The 16,980-nt window shown below is 46.0% G+C and overlaps 1 protein-coding gene across 1 annotated transcript; it reads left to right on the top strand.

Annotated features, from left to right (window-relative positions):
- The first annotated feature begins 3,239 nt into the window (after positions 1–3,239).
- On the top strand, positions 3,240–11,819 carry LOC127026790 (cathepsin E-A-like). Its single transcript, XM_050912099.1, has 9 exons — positions 3,240–3,295; positions 3,471–3,648; positions 5,842–5,959; positions 6,457–6,575; positions 7,023–7,222; positions 7,901–8,023; positions 8,701–8,845; positions 11,442–11,540; positions 11,640–11,819. The coding sequence occupies exons 1-9, from the start codon at positions 3,240–3,242 to the stop codon at positions 11,817–11,819; spliced, it is 1,218 nt and encodes a 405-aa protein (XP_050768056.1).
- Positions 11,820–16,980: the final 5,161 nt, after the last annotated feature.

The raw sequence follows: 16,980 nt of genomic DNA, 5'->3' as shown, positions 1-16,980 counted from the left end.
GTAAAGCAGCTCTTAGTTCTCAATTGAGTATAGGCTATAGGATGTTTACTGGTCTTTTCCTGCAAGATGAGTGGCTGTGCCATGCAGCAGTGATGCTATGAAATGTATGGAGGGTTTCCTGGGGGAGGAGAACAACAGAGAGGGCATCTGGGAACCAGTATTGCAGCAGGACGGAGAACAGCGAGTGCTGCGACCTGAGTGCCATAAAATAGGTTTTGGATGGAGAAGCCGGGCAGAGTATCAAGCCTGGAGAACAAAGATACGTCGCAGTCATCTGTGGCCTGGCTGTGGAAGAGAGGCGCTGAAAATACTCTCTCTCATGACAGAAGGCGGGATGTGCTGGGCATGGCATCCCAGCAGCAAGAGCCAGTTCACACTGAATGAGCATCTCAGAGTAGCCGCTTCTTTACTTGCTTTAACACTACGCGCCCTGTCAGAGGACCACTGTGGGCAACGTGTCATTCCTGGATTTCGCAGGGCGTCCTTGTCCAAGCAGTTACCCTGGAATGTGACCTGACTTTTAAGAAAATATTCCCATGGCCCTCAGCAGGTTTTTGTATTTGTTTCCATTTCTAAGCAGCTGTGGCACCTTGTAAAGGCAAGGCTCCCCACCCCATTAAGGCACTGTAGGCTACAGATGTGGAAAAACAAATGCATTTGGCATAAATAATAATGAATTTACATCCATGGCAAAGACACGTCCCTTAGACAAATCTCTTCAGATATCTGGCTGATCAGAACAACATAAAAGCCTAGGTAAGAGTGTATTAATAATATAGTTTAGGCATATTTTTCTTAATAGTCCATATGTAGAGAAATAACTTTGCAATATACCTTACGTCTATAGACACAGATATGTATATATTTTTTCTGCTTGAATTATTTCTACTTAATGAAACTTTTAAGCTGCAGACAACTGTTTCTTAGGGATCCTCTGCATTGTAGTTTAATCATTATTCCAGCTTATCAAAAAAAGTCACGATGACCTTTTGTTGCTGCATTTTGTACCTCTGTTGGCTAAATGAATGTCTGCTTGGGACACACTGTGAGATCAGAGTATTTGGGAAAAAATAACCTTCGTGTGGTGGGATAATAAAGGGCTACATTTGCAATAAAATGAACCATCTTGATCTTTCTGAGAATCAGCGATGCAGTGGAGGCTCCAAGGCAAAGGCAGTCCTCTCAGTAGACCCAGGGCAGTGTTTTGAAAGCCACTTCATGTCTTCAAAGTTATCCCAGTGCCCTCCAACGTGAACATTAATGACTTCCCAAAAGCATTTGTGGCATTTGAGGAAAAGTTCAAGCGATAAAGGCGCTCAGCACAGACATCGTCTTGCTCTTGTCAAAGCGACAATGCCCTACCAGAGGGCATGACATCTGCTCTGCTGCATGTCAGGTGGCGCGTGTAGGCTCCTTGAGGAATGCCTTTGCTTTCTGAAAGTTCACAAATGACCACATCTATTGCTCACTGTTCTCATTTCCAGCACCCAGCTCCTGCAGCTCCACGGCTGGGATGGCTGCAGGACAGAAAACGTGGTTGCTTGCTGAGAACTTGTGTAAAACCTCTGAGTCCAGAAGAAACGGGGAACACTGCTCAGAGCTAGACAATTTTTAAAAAATCACAATTAAATGGACATCAATATAAAAGCTGCATTTTTGAGATTTTATTATTTTTTGAAACAAAATATTAGAATAGAGATGCTGGTGCTTTTTCAGATCCGAAGCTCTGCACACAGCCGTGTGATGACACTAGGCTCAGCCTTTGCTGAGTTTGTGTAGCCCTCACAATTTTGGAGGTAAGTTTGAAAAAGCAAAACATGTATTTCAAAATCCAGGGGACTAATGAATAGAGCTCTAAATTCATTGATTTTAAGGCTCTCATGCCCCTCCTCAATCAGCCTGACATAGCAAGGGAAGAGACTTAAAGGAACAATTTTTAAGAATTTCTTTAGTATATGCTGATAATGATTTGCTTTACATTTATTTAAAGTCTGTGACAGGCATTTATACCCCTTTTTTGCTCACAAATGCTGTGTGTTTGCTTTTTTCTGCTGTTTTTCTTGACTGGAACATTGTCGCTAGAGCGGATGATGACTCCTGCCTCCTCCATGTTCTGGACATTCACTCTTTGCTACGCAGTCACACATCTGCTCTCTTTTGAGGAGGTTACTTAGTTCCAGTTCACCTTCATGTGGTGAGCAGTTTATTTTAAATAAGTGGTGTATTGCAGGGGAAAAATTGTCATTGCTCTTTTCCCAGCATCCTTTGTCTTTTGAACAAAAATGGCTGATTATTCAAATTGAGCTTTAATGTATGCTAGGCTGCAGTATGTAATTGCTCACCACACTTTCTCATGCAGAGGAAAGATTCAAAAAGTCTCATAAGTAAATTGCAGGCTCAGTGCTGAGCTTCCTCCCAGGCAGCTAATGGGTTTGGGGTTGCGCTCTGTCAGATCAGAGTCTCTTTTTGACACCATTATTTTTCTGCCAGCTTGACTTGAACCTAAGTGTCAGGCAGGGGTGGGAACCGCTAACCTCGGAAAACTCGCAGGAAAATAAATCCAAGCGAGCGCTTCCAAATGTCTTGCTGAAATGTGTACAAAACCACTGGCTGTTTATTACTGTATGTTGCAGCCTGTCATGTTTTTTACTTTTAAGACCGATTTTTTTGGGGTGGCAATCACATTAATATTTAGACTGGAGCTCTCCCATAAATAGGGAATTAAACTTCGATTGTTAGGGGATGACTCGTCACAACCTTATCAAAGGTCCGTCTGCTCAGCCCTGCTGAAATGTCTCCATGTAAAAGGGAAATGGCTATATATTATGTCCTCTTTCTCTGCGTTGGACACTTCTGGGCCACTTGTCACTAAAGCGAGCTTGAAAAGCAGCTTACTCGGAGGGAACCGGGCAAGTCCTTGGACTGCCGCCTCTTTCCCGTGCTAACGGGAGCCAAGCTCACCCCATGTATTATATTTATGTAAAAGACATTAAGGATTGTTAGTAAAATGTCTGTTTGGTCTAGACTGTGCCCTGGTTATCTGTGCCTTAGTAGCTCCACTGGGCACCACTATTTGCACAATCCAGCGGTTATGCTGAGAGCAAATTAATGGGTTTTCTGCCAAAGTACTGACCTCCTGTGATTGATTGACCTGGCGAACAGCCCTCTGCTGACAACGGGGTATAAAAAAGGGACTTTTGAGTAAATGAGTGTCATTAGACTCTGAACCGCTTGGAGCCATGAGGGTGATACTGTTGGCTGTAGTTTACATCCCATTCACCGTGGCTGTGGAACGGTAAGAAAACATGTCTAGCATCGCTGGTGCATCTCAGCTGGCTTCCTGGGGTGACCCATGCTTGTTGCTACCTGAGGTCTCAAAAAAAAAGAAACAAATTAAAAAAAAAAAGAGTATATGAGAGTTCTAGAAAGGAGAACCCATTAATCTTTGTATGTTTATTTTATTTGCGTAGAATCCCCCTCGTTCGATTCAAATCTATCAAGAAACAGCTGAAGGAAAAGGGAGAATTAGAGGAATTTTGGAGGAATCACCACCCCGACATTTTTGCCCGGAGGTACCTGCATTGCTTCCCTGCAGATATTGCTTTATCGCTAGGAACCACTTCAGAAAGGCTGTATGATTACATGAATGTAAGTACAGTTTTGGTAATGCAATCATAAGGACTCGTTATTCTCTTGAAGGCAGATTTTTTTCCCAGCATATTTCAAATCTAGTCTCTCAGTGAAATTATAGGGCTTGAGATGGCTCGTTGCTTTATGCTATAAATATTAGATCATAAAAAATTAGTTTACCAGTCTGCAAAATAAAGCATGTATAGATCTAGGCTAGTGTGGGACCCGGGTAGAAAGCTGATGTAGTCTAGCAGTGGTAGACCTGTGACAAGTTTTATTTTTGTATAGATCTGTATTGGACTTGGTTGGGTCTCCAAAGAAATGTGGAAGGTTTGCCTGTATCAGTCTCGGCTCAGGATTGGGTTTTTACTAACAGAATCTGATTACTTCATTTAGATATTGTCCTGGTTTGGGCTGGGATAGAGTGAATTTTCTTCCTAGTAGCTGGTGTAGCTGGTATAACTGGTATAGTAGTGAGCAGCTGTGTGGTGCTTAGTTGCTGGCTGGTGTTAAACCATGACAGATGTATTCTATTTATCAGAAACTTGGATGTTTGCATGTTACAAAAAAAACCCCAAATCTCATTTATTTGATCACGTGGAGTCATAAATCAGTGATAACAAAGACCCAAGTAGAGTTCTTATTTTTCTGCTTCTATCTGCTGAGCTTAATGTGTATTAAATATTGGAGACTGACCTGGGTCTCACACTAACCTGGCTGAATTTACCATCTAAACTGAAAAAGAAAAAACATGACTTTCATTGGATCTCAGAAGGAAAGTCAGCAGGTCAACCATGTAAACTGTCCTTACTGGGTTTAGCATGTTGTCCATTTGGATGGTCTCTGTTTTCTGTTTTAATCGGTTCTTCTGTTATGCTTATCTAAAGGAAAGCTAAGTTGCAGAAATGTTGTGGAGGCTGCATCTGAACAGGGAAGGGAAGGGAAAGCCAAATTAATTCAGTAAGAACTTCCTGACACTTGAGGGCCATAAGGAAATATGTCAAGATGAGCTAGAGCTGTGTGTGAAAAAGAACAAAGGAGACTGAAACGTTTCAGCCTGCTTTAAAGCTTATCAAAGACGGATAAATCTCAAAAGGACAAAACAAACCCACTTCCCCACCATATCCAGCTAGCACCAGGAACAGTTTTGTGGAGGTTTCAGTGCAGTGTGTTTGTGTTTTTTCTGGGGTTTTGTTTTTTGGACAAACATGTCTTACAGCTGCCTCACCTTACAGATTAATCGATAAAGGTTTGTTTAATACAGGAAGGAATAAAATCCTGCTGTATAGCTGGATATTCTCTTAAATGGCGCACTTGCTTGCCTTTTCATGATTATCTCATTCAGACCGTAAACTCCGGGGTCAGAAACTATATTCAGTGTATTAATTAACAAGTATGCACTTGAAGATACATATTCAAATATTTGTATTGCTACAAAAGACTTGGCACTGGCTATTGCTTTTCTATCTGCGTTTGAATTCCAGAAATGCCTCTTCCTAAAAATAGGTCTCTTAATGCTGAAGTGCTCTTCCAGGGCCAGATAGGGGCACTTAGACACTTGCATTCGGGATGTGGATAAGCTCTTCACTCCAGCATTCACGTGTTCACAGATTATTTCTAGCCTCAGTTGGTATCCAGGGATGGTCAGTGGTTTCTTTATCCACTGAATGAACTTTGTTCAGTACATCAGATACAGTCTCTGCAACAGAATTCATTTTTTGACTTGCTAATAGCTGCTAATTACGAAAGAAAAAGCCCAGACACATGTGACAGCGTTTGTGCCACCGGTCGGAGCCCTCTGATGCCGGCGGAGGCGGGTCGTGCTGTCTTTGCATCACTGATTTCTTACTGACATAAGTAGGGAGCTGCCTGAAAGCCTGTGTGGTCGTGTGAGAGCTTTGTCTTGGGATTGACCTTGCCACCACTGAAGTCGGTGCAAGAGGGCTTGTTGACTTCATGGGCAACCCAAGTGAATGTTTGCTTAAAAGGCTTTAAAAATGCTGCACTGTTATGCCTGCAGCTGGAGTGAAATCTGCTGCCCGCAGCCGCTCATGGAGCCAGACACACTTCCCTGTGGCGTGCATTTACGTTTAAATGAAATTGCACCGAACCCCCTGAGAAGGCATTGCGTGATGCTACCAAGTCTGCCTTTTCTTCAGGAATAGCTCACCGGGAGGCAGCCCGAGGCTGACCGGGTTGTTCCTCCCCCAGGCGCAGTACTACGGTGTTGTGAGCGTCGGCACACCACCCCAGAGGTTCACCGTCGTGTTTGACACCGGCTCCTCCAATTTTTGGGTCCCTTCCGCTTATTGCATCAGCGAAGCATGCAGTAAGAAACATTACCCTCCCTTACACTCCTCGTGTCTCGGGTACCTTGGCCACTTCTCCTTTCCCAAGGAGCTTGCCTGCAGCAGGGATTTGGGAGGGGAGGATTTGGAGTACCCCCGAGGGCCGCTCTCCCCTCCCCGGCTTGCTCCTCCGTCTCTGCCCCTCCATGCCACCCTGCAGGCAGGGCGGGTGCTGCCTGCAGCTGCCAAGCATCCCTCCGCACCACGAGGTGCCTGATGTAAAAGGCATGAAAATAAGAGAGCTACAAATAGCTGTGGAAATGCCCATTTTTGTTTTCATTTGTCTTTAAAACCCAAAATAACCTCCAAGGTACAGAAAAACTGGGGTGCCTGCGGGGGAACGGGCACCTCCATCAACACCTTCCTTGTAAGACAAGCAAAAATCTGTCTCGCCTGCATCTCAGCCAGTTGTGCATCGAGGAGCGGGTGCATTGCTGAGACCTCCCCTGGGTGCACAGGTGTCATTTGTTTTGTGTAGGGGTGCACCAGAAATTTAAGTCCTTTCTGTCGGATTCATATGAGCACGGAGGGGAAGCCTTCTCCTTGCAGTACGGCACGGGACAGCTTCTGGGCGTTGCTGGCAAAGACACGCTGCAGGTGAGCATCCACCTAAAATGGGTGTCAGCCTCCAGGTCAGCCAGGTTTTCAGGGCAGTTCAGATACTGGCCTTGCCCTGGAAAACCTTGCCTGGTTTAGGCAAGGGCAGGGCGAGGTCTCACCAAGCTGGGTCCTGAGACGTGTGGGTGCTGCTCCGGCTTTGGGCTACCCAGACAAATCCCTAAGATTTTATTTGGCATTTCTGCTTCTCTCCTTGGGTCTTGTCCTGGGTTTATGAAGAAACACCCACAGAATTAAGGTATTAAAAGGAGCTGGTGCAGCTTACCCACCAAATGGGCACCTGCTATGTTGATGCAAGTCACACAAGGATATCCAGGCTTTATAAATGGAATGAATCCATTGATATGGATCTGAAATGTGGCTAATTTCTTGTAATTGATGGTGTCTTTGCTTTCAATTGGTTTTTTTTTTTTTTGTACCAAACAGATAAGTAACATCTCCATCAAGGCACAGGACTTTGGTGAGTCGGTGTTTGAGCCAGGAACAACCTTTGCCCTTGCCCACTTTGATGGCGTGCTGGGCTTGGGCTACCCCTCCTTAGCAGTGGGCAATGCTCTGCCCGTGTTTGACAGCATCATGAACCAGCAGCTGGTAGAGGAGCCGGTCTTCTCTTTCTATCTGAAAAGGTCAGTCTTTAAAGTGACACTGCCAAAAAAGAAGTAAATCTATTTTAATTGTTGATAGAGACAACCGTGCATCTGTATAAAGCTTTAACTCTAGAAAGTAATTTCCCCCATTTTTTGGTTTTTGGTGTGGGTTTTTTTTTTTCAATTTGACACTGAAAAATATGGAGTGAAAAGGAAAAATGTTATGGGGAGGACCATGAATTTTTGGACAGGAAGTTATTCTTGTTAGAGCTGGTCATAAACAAAAGAAAAGCTCCCAGCTCAGACTCACCATGTCTGAGTTGCCAGAGGTTTCCTTCTGGCCCATGGAGACAAGCAGACATGCCGTGCTACACCCAAGTAGCCATGTTTCAGAAAAGAAAACTTGTTCCCTAATCTAGACCTAGCTGTAACTCCACCAATTTATCTAGTGTTTATTCTGAGGTGAGAGTAGCAAACTGGCTCAGCCTGCTCCTGATGCTTATCTTAGCCCTTGGCAGCCTACAGTAAGTCTTCTCAGAGGTTGTTTGGAGGCTCTGAGTTGGGACATATGCAGTTATAATTTAGAAATAATCCCTTTCAGCCATGCATATCTGAATTTAGAAAGGGCTGTGGTTTGTCTTTTGCTTTTTGAGTGTAATCTCATCGGTGCATGCTGTCACACTCCCATGTCTGTGTTAACCTGCCTTCTGCTTTCAGAGGAGATGACACCGAGAATGGTGGTGAGTTGATTCTGGGGGGGATAGACCATTCTCTCTACAAAGGTTCAATCCACTGGGTCCCAGTCACTGAGAAAACCTACTGGCAAATCCACCTGAACAAGTATGTATGTATGAAATACCTGGTGGAATTCACCTCCCCAGGTAAAACCCACAGAGACAGAAACACCTAGTGATACAGATGCAGTAGGGCTCAGCTGCAGTGTTTTACCCTTGTGCCGCTCAAAGAGGGGGTTCGCCAGGATGAGACACGGGTTTATTAGCTCTCTAAATCTGCTGTGACATGGGTAGCTGGTTTCTGGGAGAGCATGTTAATATGTTTTAATATGATACACCAGTGGTCAAGTTGACTCTTGGTGGACTATTCAGTTAAGAGGTTAAAGCACCCAGGAGCTGAATCCAGCTCTGGGTCCTGCTCTCATCTTTCCTGTTAATCTTGGTCGAAGTAGTCAGTGTCCCTTCGTTCCTCCTCCTGCTGCGTTAATCGATGAGGACACATACCTGTGGGTGGGGACAAATTCATCAGCAGGCGGCAAATGATTAGGGCTGTAGGAGTCCCGAGAGAGAAAAGTGGGTCCACAGACAAGACATCTTCCTCATGCAGTTTCCTTTTATTACTTTCTTGTCTTCTAAAGACATTCTTGTCTTTTAAGACTGGCAAAGCTTGGCAGCTAGTTTTAACTTCAGTCCCTACTCTGGTACTTTAGCTAGCAATAATATGCTGCTTCAGTCACAGTGTATACACCATTTGCTTAAAGATGCTTTGTTTTTCACTTGCAGCATAAAGATCCAGGGACGGGTGGCATTTTGCTCCCACGGCTGCGAAGCCATCGTTGACTCAGGCACTTCTCTTATCACCGGCCCCTCTTCACAAATCAGACGGTTACAGGAGTATATTGGGGCAAGTCCATCGCATATGGGAGAGGTAAAAACTACACAGCCAGAAAACAGCCAGAGAGGAAGAGAAACTGGTATTTGGTGCAAAGAGCTTATAGGGTGGGAAAATAACTGAAATAACTGTTCAGAAACATCTCAGGGAAAGCCTTGTTTCCAGGACAGCACTGAACTCAGAGCCATGCTGGTTTTGACCCATCTGCCTTGCTGCCCCAGCCCTCCTCCCAGATGTCCACCTCCTCTCCTGTACTCATCAGCACTGGTGTGTAAGGAAGTAAAGGGTGTGTGAGTTCGAGGAATCGATCCGTACTCTACATCAGAGATAATTTTCTTTTGGAAAATCAGAGGAGCACTTCCTTTCAAAGTCCCTGGCTACACCCATCAGCTTGCTCGAGCCAGGAGGGGTTCAGTGCTGATGGCCAGCCCCATCAGCATCAAACGGAAAGGGAAAGGTATCGTGATTACAGCCCGACAATGGCTTCACTGACAGGACCTCTCACTGTCAGCTTGCAGGGGAGCAGGCGGTGTTGGGCTGGGGCTCCTGGGAGGGATGCGCAGCTGTGATGCTCACAACGCTGGTTCCTGGCAGATGAGCCACGGGGTGCGGGACAGACTTTGCTGTCTCTTATTCTTCCTTCTCTTCTGCATCCCCTTTGCTGATGTTCCCCACCGCTCTTCCTCATCCCTGCCTGCCCTCTGAGGGCCACATCCACCTCCTCCAGCAGGCCAAAACGGCCTTGATGTATCACTTCATGGTCTCTCTGGCCCCACACCTGCAGTCCCCAGCTCCCCACGCCTCACTGGGGGGCTTGTGTGAGCCGAGGTTGCTCGAGGTAGGTTAGGCTTTCACACCACCTTGCCCATGGGACAGGCTGGGATGTCTCTCTGCCGCCCTTCACATCTTCCCGCTGGCAATTTTCAGATGGCATAACTGAACCTTTCTAACGTCTAAAGCGCTGAGATAACAAGCCTGAGATGGCTAAACTCACCCGCCTCCAGGGAAAGAGCAGCTTATTTTTACCGTGCCTTATTGCTGGCCCTTGGCTGACTCCCATGGGTAATTAGTACATCGCCGCAGCTCCAGTGCCCCAAGTAAAGATTCCGCGTATGGTTTCTGTTAACTTCACGGTTGTCTTGATCCTGACACAAAACTGCACTTGGAAGAAAATTAAGTGTTACGGTTGCCCAGTGCACTGGGCAAAGATCAAAGACAAAGTGGACCTTTAATCTGCCGCCTTTTGTAAGAGGAGGACCTGGAGTGGCATCTGTGTGACTCCTGAGGCTTCTGATTCTTTCTCAATTAAACCTTAAATTTTGTTTTCATTCAAATTTTCAGATACATGTCAAACAGTATGCTTTAATAACAAGTTGGTTTTATAATGGTACATACTAATGGATATAGAGAAAATATTTATTTCTAATGCACTTATATTAGTGTAATATAAACAAGAAACAGATCATTGCAGTATATGTTTATATACTCCAGTGCTGACATAAGAGCACTCAGACAGCATGTCAGATTCTGCAAAAAAGCATCCTGAAAATAAGACTTTCTATGACTGTTTTTGTAGAAACCACAGACAGGCTGAGTATATTGGCTCAAATTTATCCCGGTATAAGTGGGTACACCCATCAGTGATTTTACCAGAACTGTTATCTCTTTCCAGCAAGGATTAATTTGTTCTGGGCATACTAGCTATGTAAATGAATTATGTCTTGCTTCTCGTATCCTACAAACCATTATGCTGGCTTTTTTACCCTTGTCCTCTGTATCCCATGGTTTATTTTTTTCTAATGGTACGACACCTGGTAAGTATACACAAGATTTAGGGCTATGTTTTCATAAAGCAGATTTAACAACAACAAAAAGTAGATTCTTCCCTCTAGAAAGCCTCTGAAACAATGACTTTAAACACTACGGTTTACAGCAAAGATCCCTCTGGGGCTTGGAGCATTCTGCGGTGCCATTTAACATGCCAGTTGTTTCATGAAATAACTAGAAAGGCCAGGAAATGATCTTCTGTGTTACTGTAAGTGAATGTATTATTTATGAAAATTAATGACCATGCCAGAGTTTAGTCCTTCTTCTGCTCTTTAAATCCCACTCCAGGGCAGAGTATAGGTATAAAGTGCTGTATTCCTCACTGGCTTTTTTTTCCCTAAACCGATGATGTTACAGGAGGGAGTGGGGTGAGCTGCAGCCATAGGGCACTCCCTGCGTAGGCTGGAGGCAGCTCCCTCCACCCAGTCCAGGCCAGAGCATCGGAGGACTTTTGCTCAGCAGACCTTGCTAATATGGGTTCGCTGGGGCTCACACACTCAGTTTTGCTTCCGAGTTGTACAGGGGGGACGTCAGAGTCCCCCTTCACCTTGTTCTTTTTGGGGCTCGCAAGGATTTTCATCAGCCTTGGGTCCCTAGGGGCTTTGGTGCAGTGGTCTGGGCTGCTAGGCTGGTTTGACCCAGTGCAGGAGCTGGAAAGCCGGAGGGCAGTGTTGGGCCATAACTCAGCCTAATGGTGTTTCTCTGTAGTAAATTCACTACTACCTGCCACGAAAGTCTTGAATTCAGAGGGCAATACTTAAAAAAATGCAAACCGATCCCGTCTCAATCAGTGCATCGCATACAGTTTCTTGTAGACTGCAGAAGACTGTCCAGCTTGCCTCACATCAGCTTCACGATCGGACACCACGAGTACAAGCTGACAGCAGAGCAATACGTTGTAAAGGTACGTATCCGTGGCCTCCCCGCTCCCCGTTCCCTGCTCCTTGCTCCCTGAGCTGGGGCTGGAGCAGGCGGCCGCAAGGGCACGTGTTTTCCCTTCCAGGAGTCTATTGAAGACCAAACCTTCTGCATGAGCGGCTTTCAGTCTCTTGACATCACCACTCGCACCGGCCCGCTCTGGATTTTAGGAGATGTCTTTATGTCTGCTTTTTACTGCATTTTTGACCGTGGGAATGACAGAGTGGGATTTGCAAAAGCTGTTCATAGGAAGGATTACTACTGAGTTGTAATAACATTTATTCTGCCTTAACCCAAATGTTAATGTAATGATCTTCAACACATGTGTGAAGAAGGGCTTTAACTGAAACTCTGGACCTAAATGCAGTCGTGTTGTCCCCCTCCGGGTTTTAAGGGCTTTGGGGTGATCCTTGTCCCAAATTACATAGTTTGGTTCAATCTGTGTATGTTTACAACTAAGAAACAATTTTTCCTGGACAACTGATGGACACCACAGCTCTCAGGATGAAGTGAAAACAGCTCAGCACTCGGATTTGCGAAAGAGCAGGAAGGATAAAAATGCTGATCAGTGCCAGGCTGACAAGATAGCAGTTACAAGTGGGGGAAACTAATCCCCGTCTGGTCTGGTCTAGGTATCCTTTTTTCTTCTTGTGTGCTAGTTTCCACCTCATTTCCTACTAACTTCCTTTTCCTCATTATTTTCCATGGTCAGGGTTTTGTCCAACCTTGTTTCTTCAGTGCCACGTAAATTCTCTTTATATGGGCTTGCTCCAACCAGTTTATATAAAGAGGCATTCGACTGATGCCTGTGTGACCACTACGCTTTCCACTACTGTTCCTTGCACACAATTTCCTGCTCCTTACACCATCTCTCAAACCTGCTTTTTCCCTTGGGCTCATTCTCGCCTGACACTTTTTTCCTCTTTTGGGTCTCGGTGTTTAATGTCCGCGTCTTAGGTCAGATGCTGCTTTTAGCGTCTGACACCTCTGCCCCTTGGCAGCGCGGGCAGCGGGGAGCAACATCTATTCGCATTACAAAACCCAGACCGCCACCCTTGCAAAGGGAGATGCAAAGGGATACCGCAGCGTCCCTCCACCTCAGATGAGTTACGAGACCAACACACCGGCACTAAACATCTACTGCCCCTTGCTCAGCCACTTCTTGTCAGCAGCGGCAGCAGCTTCAGCGCCGGCAGAGGTGTGGAAGAGCCACGGGTGGCGGCGCTGATTTGGCAAAAGAGGATTCACCTAAATTATACCCATTGGAGTATTTGTTTGGATTGCTAAAGCTGACACTGCCCCCGTACACGTGAATAAAACTTAACCAAGGAAAATCTGCTTTGGACTTAGCACTGTTTCAGTTTCATTTTCTGTTTTCTTACAGCAGTTTCTGTGCGGTGAGGCCGGAGAGGGGGGGGAGGAGAGGGTGCGACAGCAATTGAAAATCCAGGTTGCTCTGCAGCCTGGAGGGGAGAGATGGGATGCGTTGGGGTTTTGGGGCTGCTTGCGTCTCCCTAAAGCTGAAAAATGTCTGCAGCCCCAGCCCTGGGCACCGGGCACCTCCCAGGCAGGGCAGGGCCGTGGGGAGCTGGAGACCGGCCCCACTGTGGCATCGCTGGGGCAGGGGCTGGTGGCGCCGGGGGACTTGGTGCTGCCGCCTGTCTGGATGTGCTTAACACAGACCAAACACAACATCCGTTAGTGGCCTTGGCAGCGTTACGATCATGGCCCTTTAGATTTTAAGGCTTCAGTTGTAAGACTCAATAAGTATTACTAAAGTGAGATGGTTTGCGTGTAGGTATCTCTGAAATACTGATCTTGCCTTCCAGTATGAAACACTCCCTCACTCCAGTGCATGTTTTAATGACTCTCTATTTGCAGCCACATTGTGTTACACATTTGGCATCCAGGCTATCAACCTCTAGCAACGGGGACTCTGCTGCCAGTTGTCTCTTTTTGCAGACAAGATTGAGCTGTACGAAGTTACCATGTATTTCAGGCCAGTCTTGACTTGTTTCCCCTTTGTCCATATCACTCTTAAAGAACAGAGTGACCATGAGCTAACTTACTTGTCTAGACAATGTCATTTGGTTGGTTGTAAACCAAGACAAACAAACATCTATAAAGCCCTATCACTCATTTGACAGCATTTTCCTCTACTATGCAGCGGACTTAACACTCTGGTACATTTCCATTATTTCTAAAATACGTATATATTCCTCAAACATGAGCTTGCAGTCAGAGTTAGAGATCTGTTATTTATGATGGAGGATTTTAAGGGTGGTGGGATGTGTCCCTACACCCTGTCAGTCTCTACACCGATATCTCGGCTCTATAAATTCCAGCGCAGGGCGTGAACACATCCTCGAAACAGGTGGAAAGTCAGGCAGTGCATGCAGAGACCAGCCCTCTCTTTGTTCTGATATATCTCATCCTGCTCAAGATTAACACCATTTGATGGGAGCAAGCTGCTGCTCTCACCTATTTGTCCATCCTGGCCCTATTCTCTCCTCAGTCTTTTCCAGCTTTGCCAACTTCTGTAGGTCTGCCTCGCTGTTCGTGGTAGACATCAAGTTGACTTGCGTGGTAGGTTGAACCTTTGCCAGAAGTGCTTCTTGACAGTTCAATACAGTCAAGACAACTGTGTTTCTCAAAGTGCCTTTATTCATGCAATAATTCAACATTGTTTATACCAGTGAACATGAATTGTAAATTGTTGGGTTTGCTAAAATAGTCCATTTACCATGCTAATAGTTTACCGAGAGAAGTGCCTAAGAGAGCACATAATCCCAAAAGATAATTTAATACAAATCAGAGCCCACAGATGTTTGCAAAAGTGAGATAACAGACTAAATGACGAGAGGAAATTTTTCTGATAACTCACCCCAGCTTCTTTACAAGCAGCGAACAGAATATTATAGCTAACCTGGAGCTGGCCCACTATTGCAGATTACATTGTGGGACTTCAGAGCTGTCATTCCTAATTTAACATGCGTCTACAAGTCTAACAGACACCTCCGTGGGACTTAACTGAAGCTTTTATCTACCTCATGGCTACTGTGTGGCCACCCTTAGCCTCCATCGAAGAATGAACACAGTTGCTGGGCAGAGTGAGTGGGAGAGGCAGCAAAATCATTGCTCGTGAGATGCATAATGTCCTGGTGGAAAGCAGCGATGTGCGTCCTAGGTAGCGACCAGGCTGAGAAGAAGATGATGGAAGATGAGCAGAGCTGGATGATGAGAAGCTGGGAAGGCTTCTTCAGGCTTAGCAGTGCTGGGATGAAACGTGCTGATGTCTGGGTTGGGGAGGATGAGCACTTTGCTCCAACACCTTAAGCTCTGGTGGAAGCTGTGTGAAGGAGGAGAGCGAGGAGGTATGGTGGGACTGGGACCTCTGCAGATTTGTAGTGGGCACTTTACAGTCACCTCTGCTTTCTGACTTAAATTCCCTTACAGAGAGAAGCACGGTTCCTCAAGCTTATGTACTATGAGGAGAGAGCTAGATAATAGGCCAGACTTTCTCCACAGCTTCTGAAAGCCCTTCCTATACATGCATGGCTGGGAGGAGTATGGCCAAACTCCCCCAAAACCTGTATTGCTCTCCTGACTTTAACAAAGTGCTATAGAGGGGTGTTTCAGGCTCCCAAGGAGAGCAGCAGTTACTTTAACTTTGTGTCTAGCTGCGTGACTGGAGCTGTCTGGGTATCCTTAAAATGTATCATTTATACTTAAAATTTAGCATTTGTTAAAGTTGAGCTTGTTGGTAAACGGAGTTCCTTGACAGTGGCAGATGCAATTAAATTGAGAAAATATTGACTTGAAAGGTGTGGCTTCAGCTAAAAGAAGAAATAGGGAATAGGGAAGAAAGAGGGAATGCTGGAGGAAAATCTTTTTTTTCTCTGCTGATGTAGGGAAGGGAAAACTATGCGTTTCCACCATTGTCACAGGCCAATAGAGTCCTCTTCCCCAGGGAGAGTCAGCAGTGTGGGGCTCTGATGACTGAAAAGCTAGAGAATGCTGCCAGAAGCTGGGCATTGCCTAGTAAGGGCCATCCAGAAAATAGGACTGCTAGGCTAAGGTGCTGTTTATTTCAATATAATTTCACTCTGTTGAGGTTCTGATTTTGTTGGTCAAACCTGAACATAGCAACTTGATTTGCCTGAGGACTTGCTGAGTGGCAAGAGTGAGGTTGCACCAGAACGCCTTACTCCAAAACTGTGATCAAACCTTACTACTCAGCTGCTGTCAGACACCAGTGTCACCTCATCTCATGGTGTGAAGAAGTGCCTCCGTAGGTGCCTGGGAAATCTGTGCTTGGCTTTTCTGCATACCTGAAATTCCCATAATATGAGTTTAAACAGCTCTTCCTTGGGCTAAGTGTCCTCTGCTTCCTAAACTGATGGGGATACATGTGCTTTTGTCTAGTGTCTTTGAAGGATTTGAAAGGGTGGCACTGCTCAGACCATGTCTAATGCTCAGACCAACAGGAGCTGGTTCCCAGACTGAAACAAAGCTGGAAGAAGGAGAAGTGGGGAAGGCGGTTGATTTTTTTTCAAAGCCTACCCAGATGAGATAGTAGAGTTCTGCTGTATGTGATAGCCTACTGGAAGGGCTCCTCACCTAAGCTGTTGGCCAGAGGAGCAGGAGTAGGCAGGTCCGTTCATTCCCTTCACAGCTTCAGGGGGTCCTGAAGACTCCCAGGAGCCACTGGTTCTACCAGTTACCCTGGTAGAGATGCTGATTTGTTGTCTGAAGTGCAACCTTCTGAGCAAGAGAGCTGGGTGGACTTGCTGGCTGCTGCAGCCCCATAATTTTCTGCATCTCCCCCTCTCTCTGTTCTTCCCAGCCCCTGAGCTACGTCGTCTCTCCCTTGTCTAGAGAGACCGTCTACTTGGATACTCACCTGTGGGGGAATGCTGGCGTCACGCTCTGGACTGCGTTCGTGTAGATGTGGGTGAGAGCTAAAATCAAAGAGCTGCCGCTGCTTTCAGGGCCTGCTTTGAGACTTCTTGCAGGAGCAGCAGCTGAAAGGCCAGCTTGCTACCAGGAGGTTTAGGGAGGTGGCTTGGCCACCCCTGGAGCAGCAGGACCATCTAATGCTGGCTCGATTTCGGGTTAATGGAGAACGTGTGTGGTACGTCTGGGCAGCATGGGAACAGGGAAGGGGGGAAGGAAGCGGAGAACAATTTTTGCTAGCAGTCCTGGGCCATTTGGTTGTCTCCCTGGGATGACCGCAGCCTGTGCGCTTCCAGCTGAAGATCTCTGCAAGAGTGGAGCCCTAAGCTCAGTGCCCCTGCAGCTCCATCACCTCTTGAGAGAGTGCCACAGCCCTGTCATCACTAGGGAGGCCACCTGGGAACGGCGTTTTACAATAAACAGCCACTAGGTATGCAACATACATGCTCCAAGGAGCAGAGACCAAGGCT

The sequence above is a fragment of the Gymnogyps californianus genome, chromosome 1, assembly GCF_018139145.2.
Source record: "Gymnogyps californianus isolate 813 chromosome 1, ASM1813914v2, whole genome shotgun sequence".
NCBI classification, from domain to species: domain Eukaryota; kingdom Metazoa; phylum Chordata; class Aves; order Accipitriformes; family Cathartidae; genus Gymnogyps; species Gymnogyps californianus.
Note: the sequence above shows the minus strand (reverse complement) of the source record. Positions and strands in the feature narration are given on the sequence as shown.

Coding starts and splice junctions, on each gene's coding strand:
- LOC127026790 (XM_050912099.1), top strand. CDS start 3,240: ATGAGGGTGATACTGTTGGCTGTAGTTTACATCCCATTCACCGTGGCT. Junction 6,576..7,022: donor CTGGCAAAGACACGCTGCAG/GTGAGCATCCAC, acceptor TGTACCAAACAG/ATAAGTAACATCTCCATCAA. Junction 8,846..11,441: donor GTCCATCGCATATGGGAGAG/GTAAAAACTACA, acceptor CATCGCATACAG/TTTCTTGTAGACTGCAGAAG.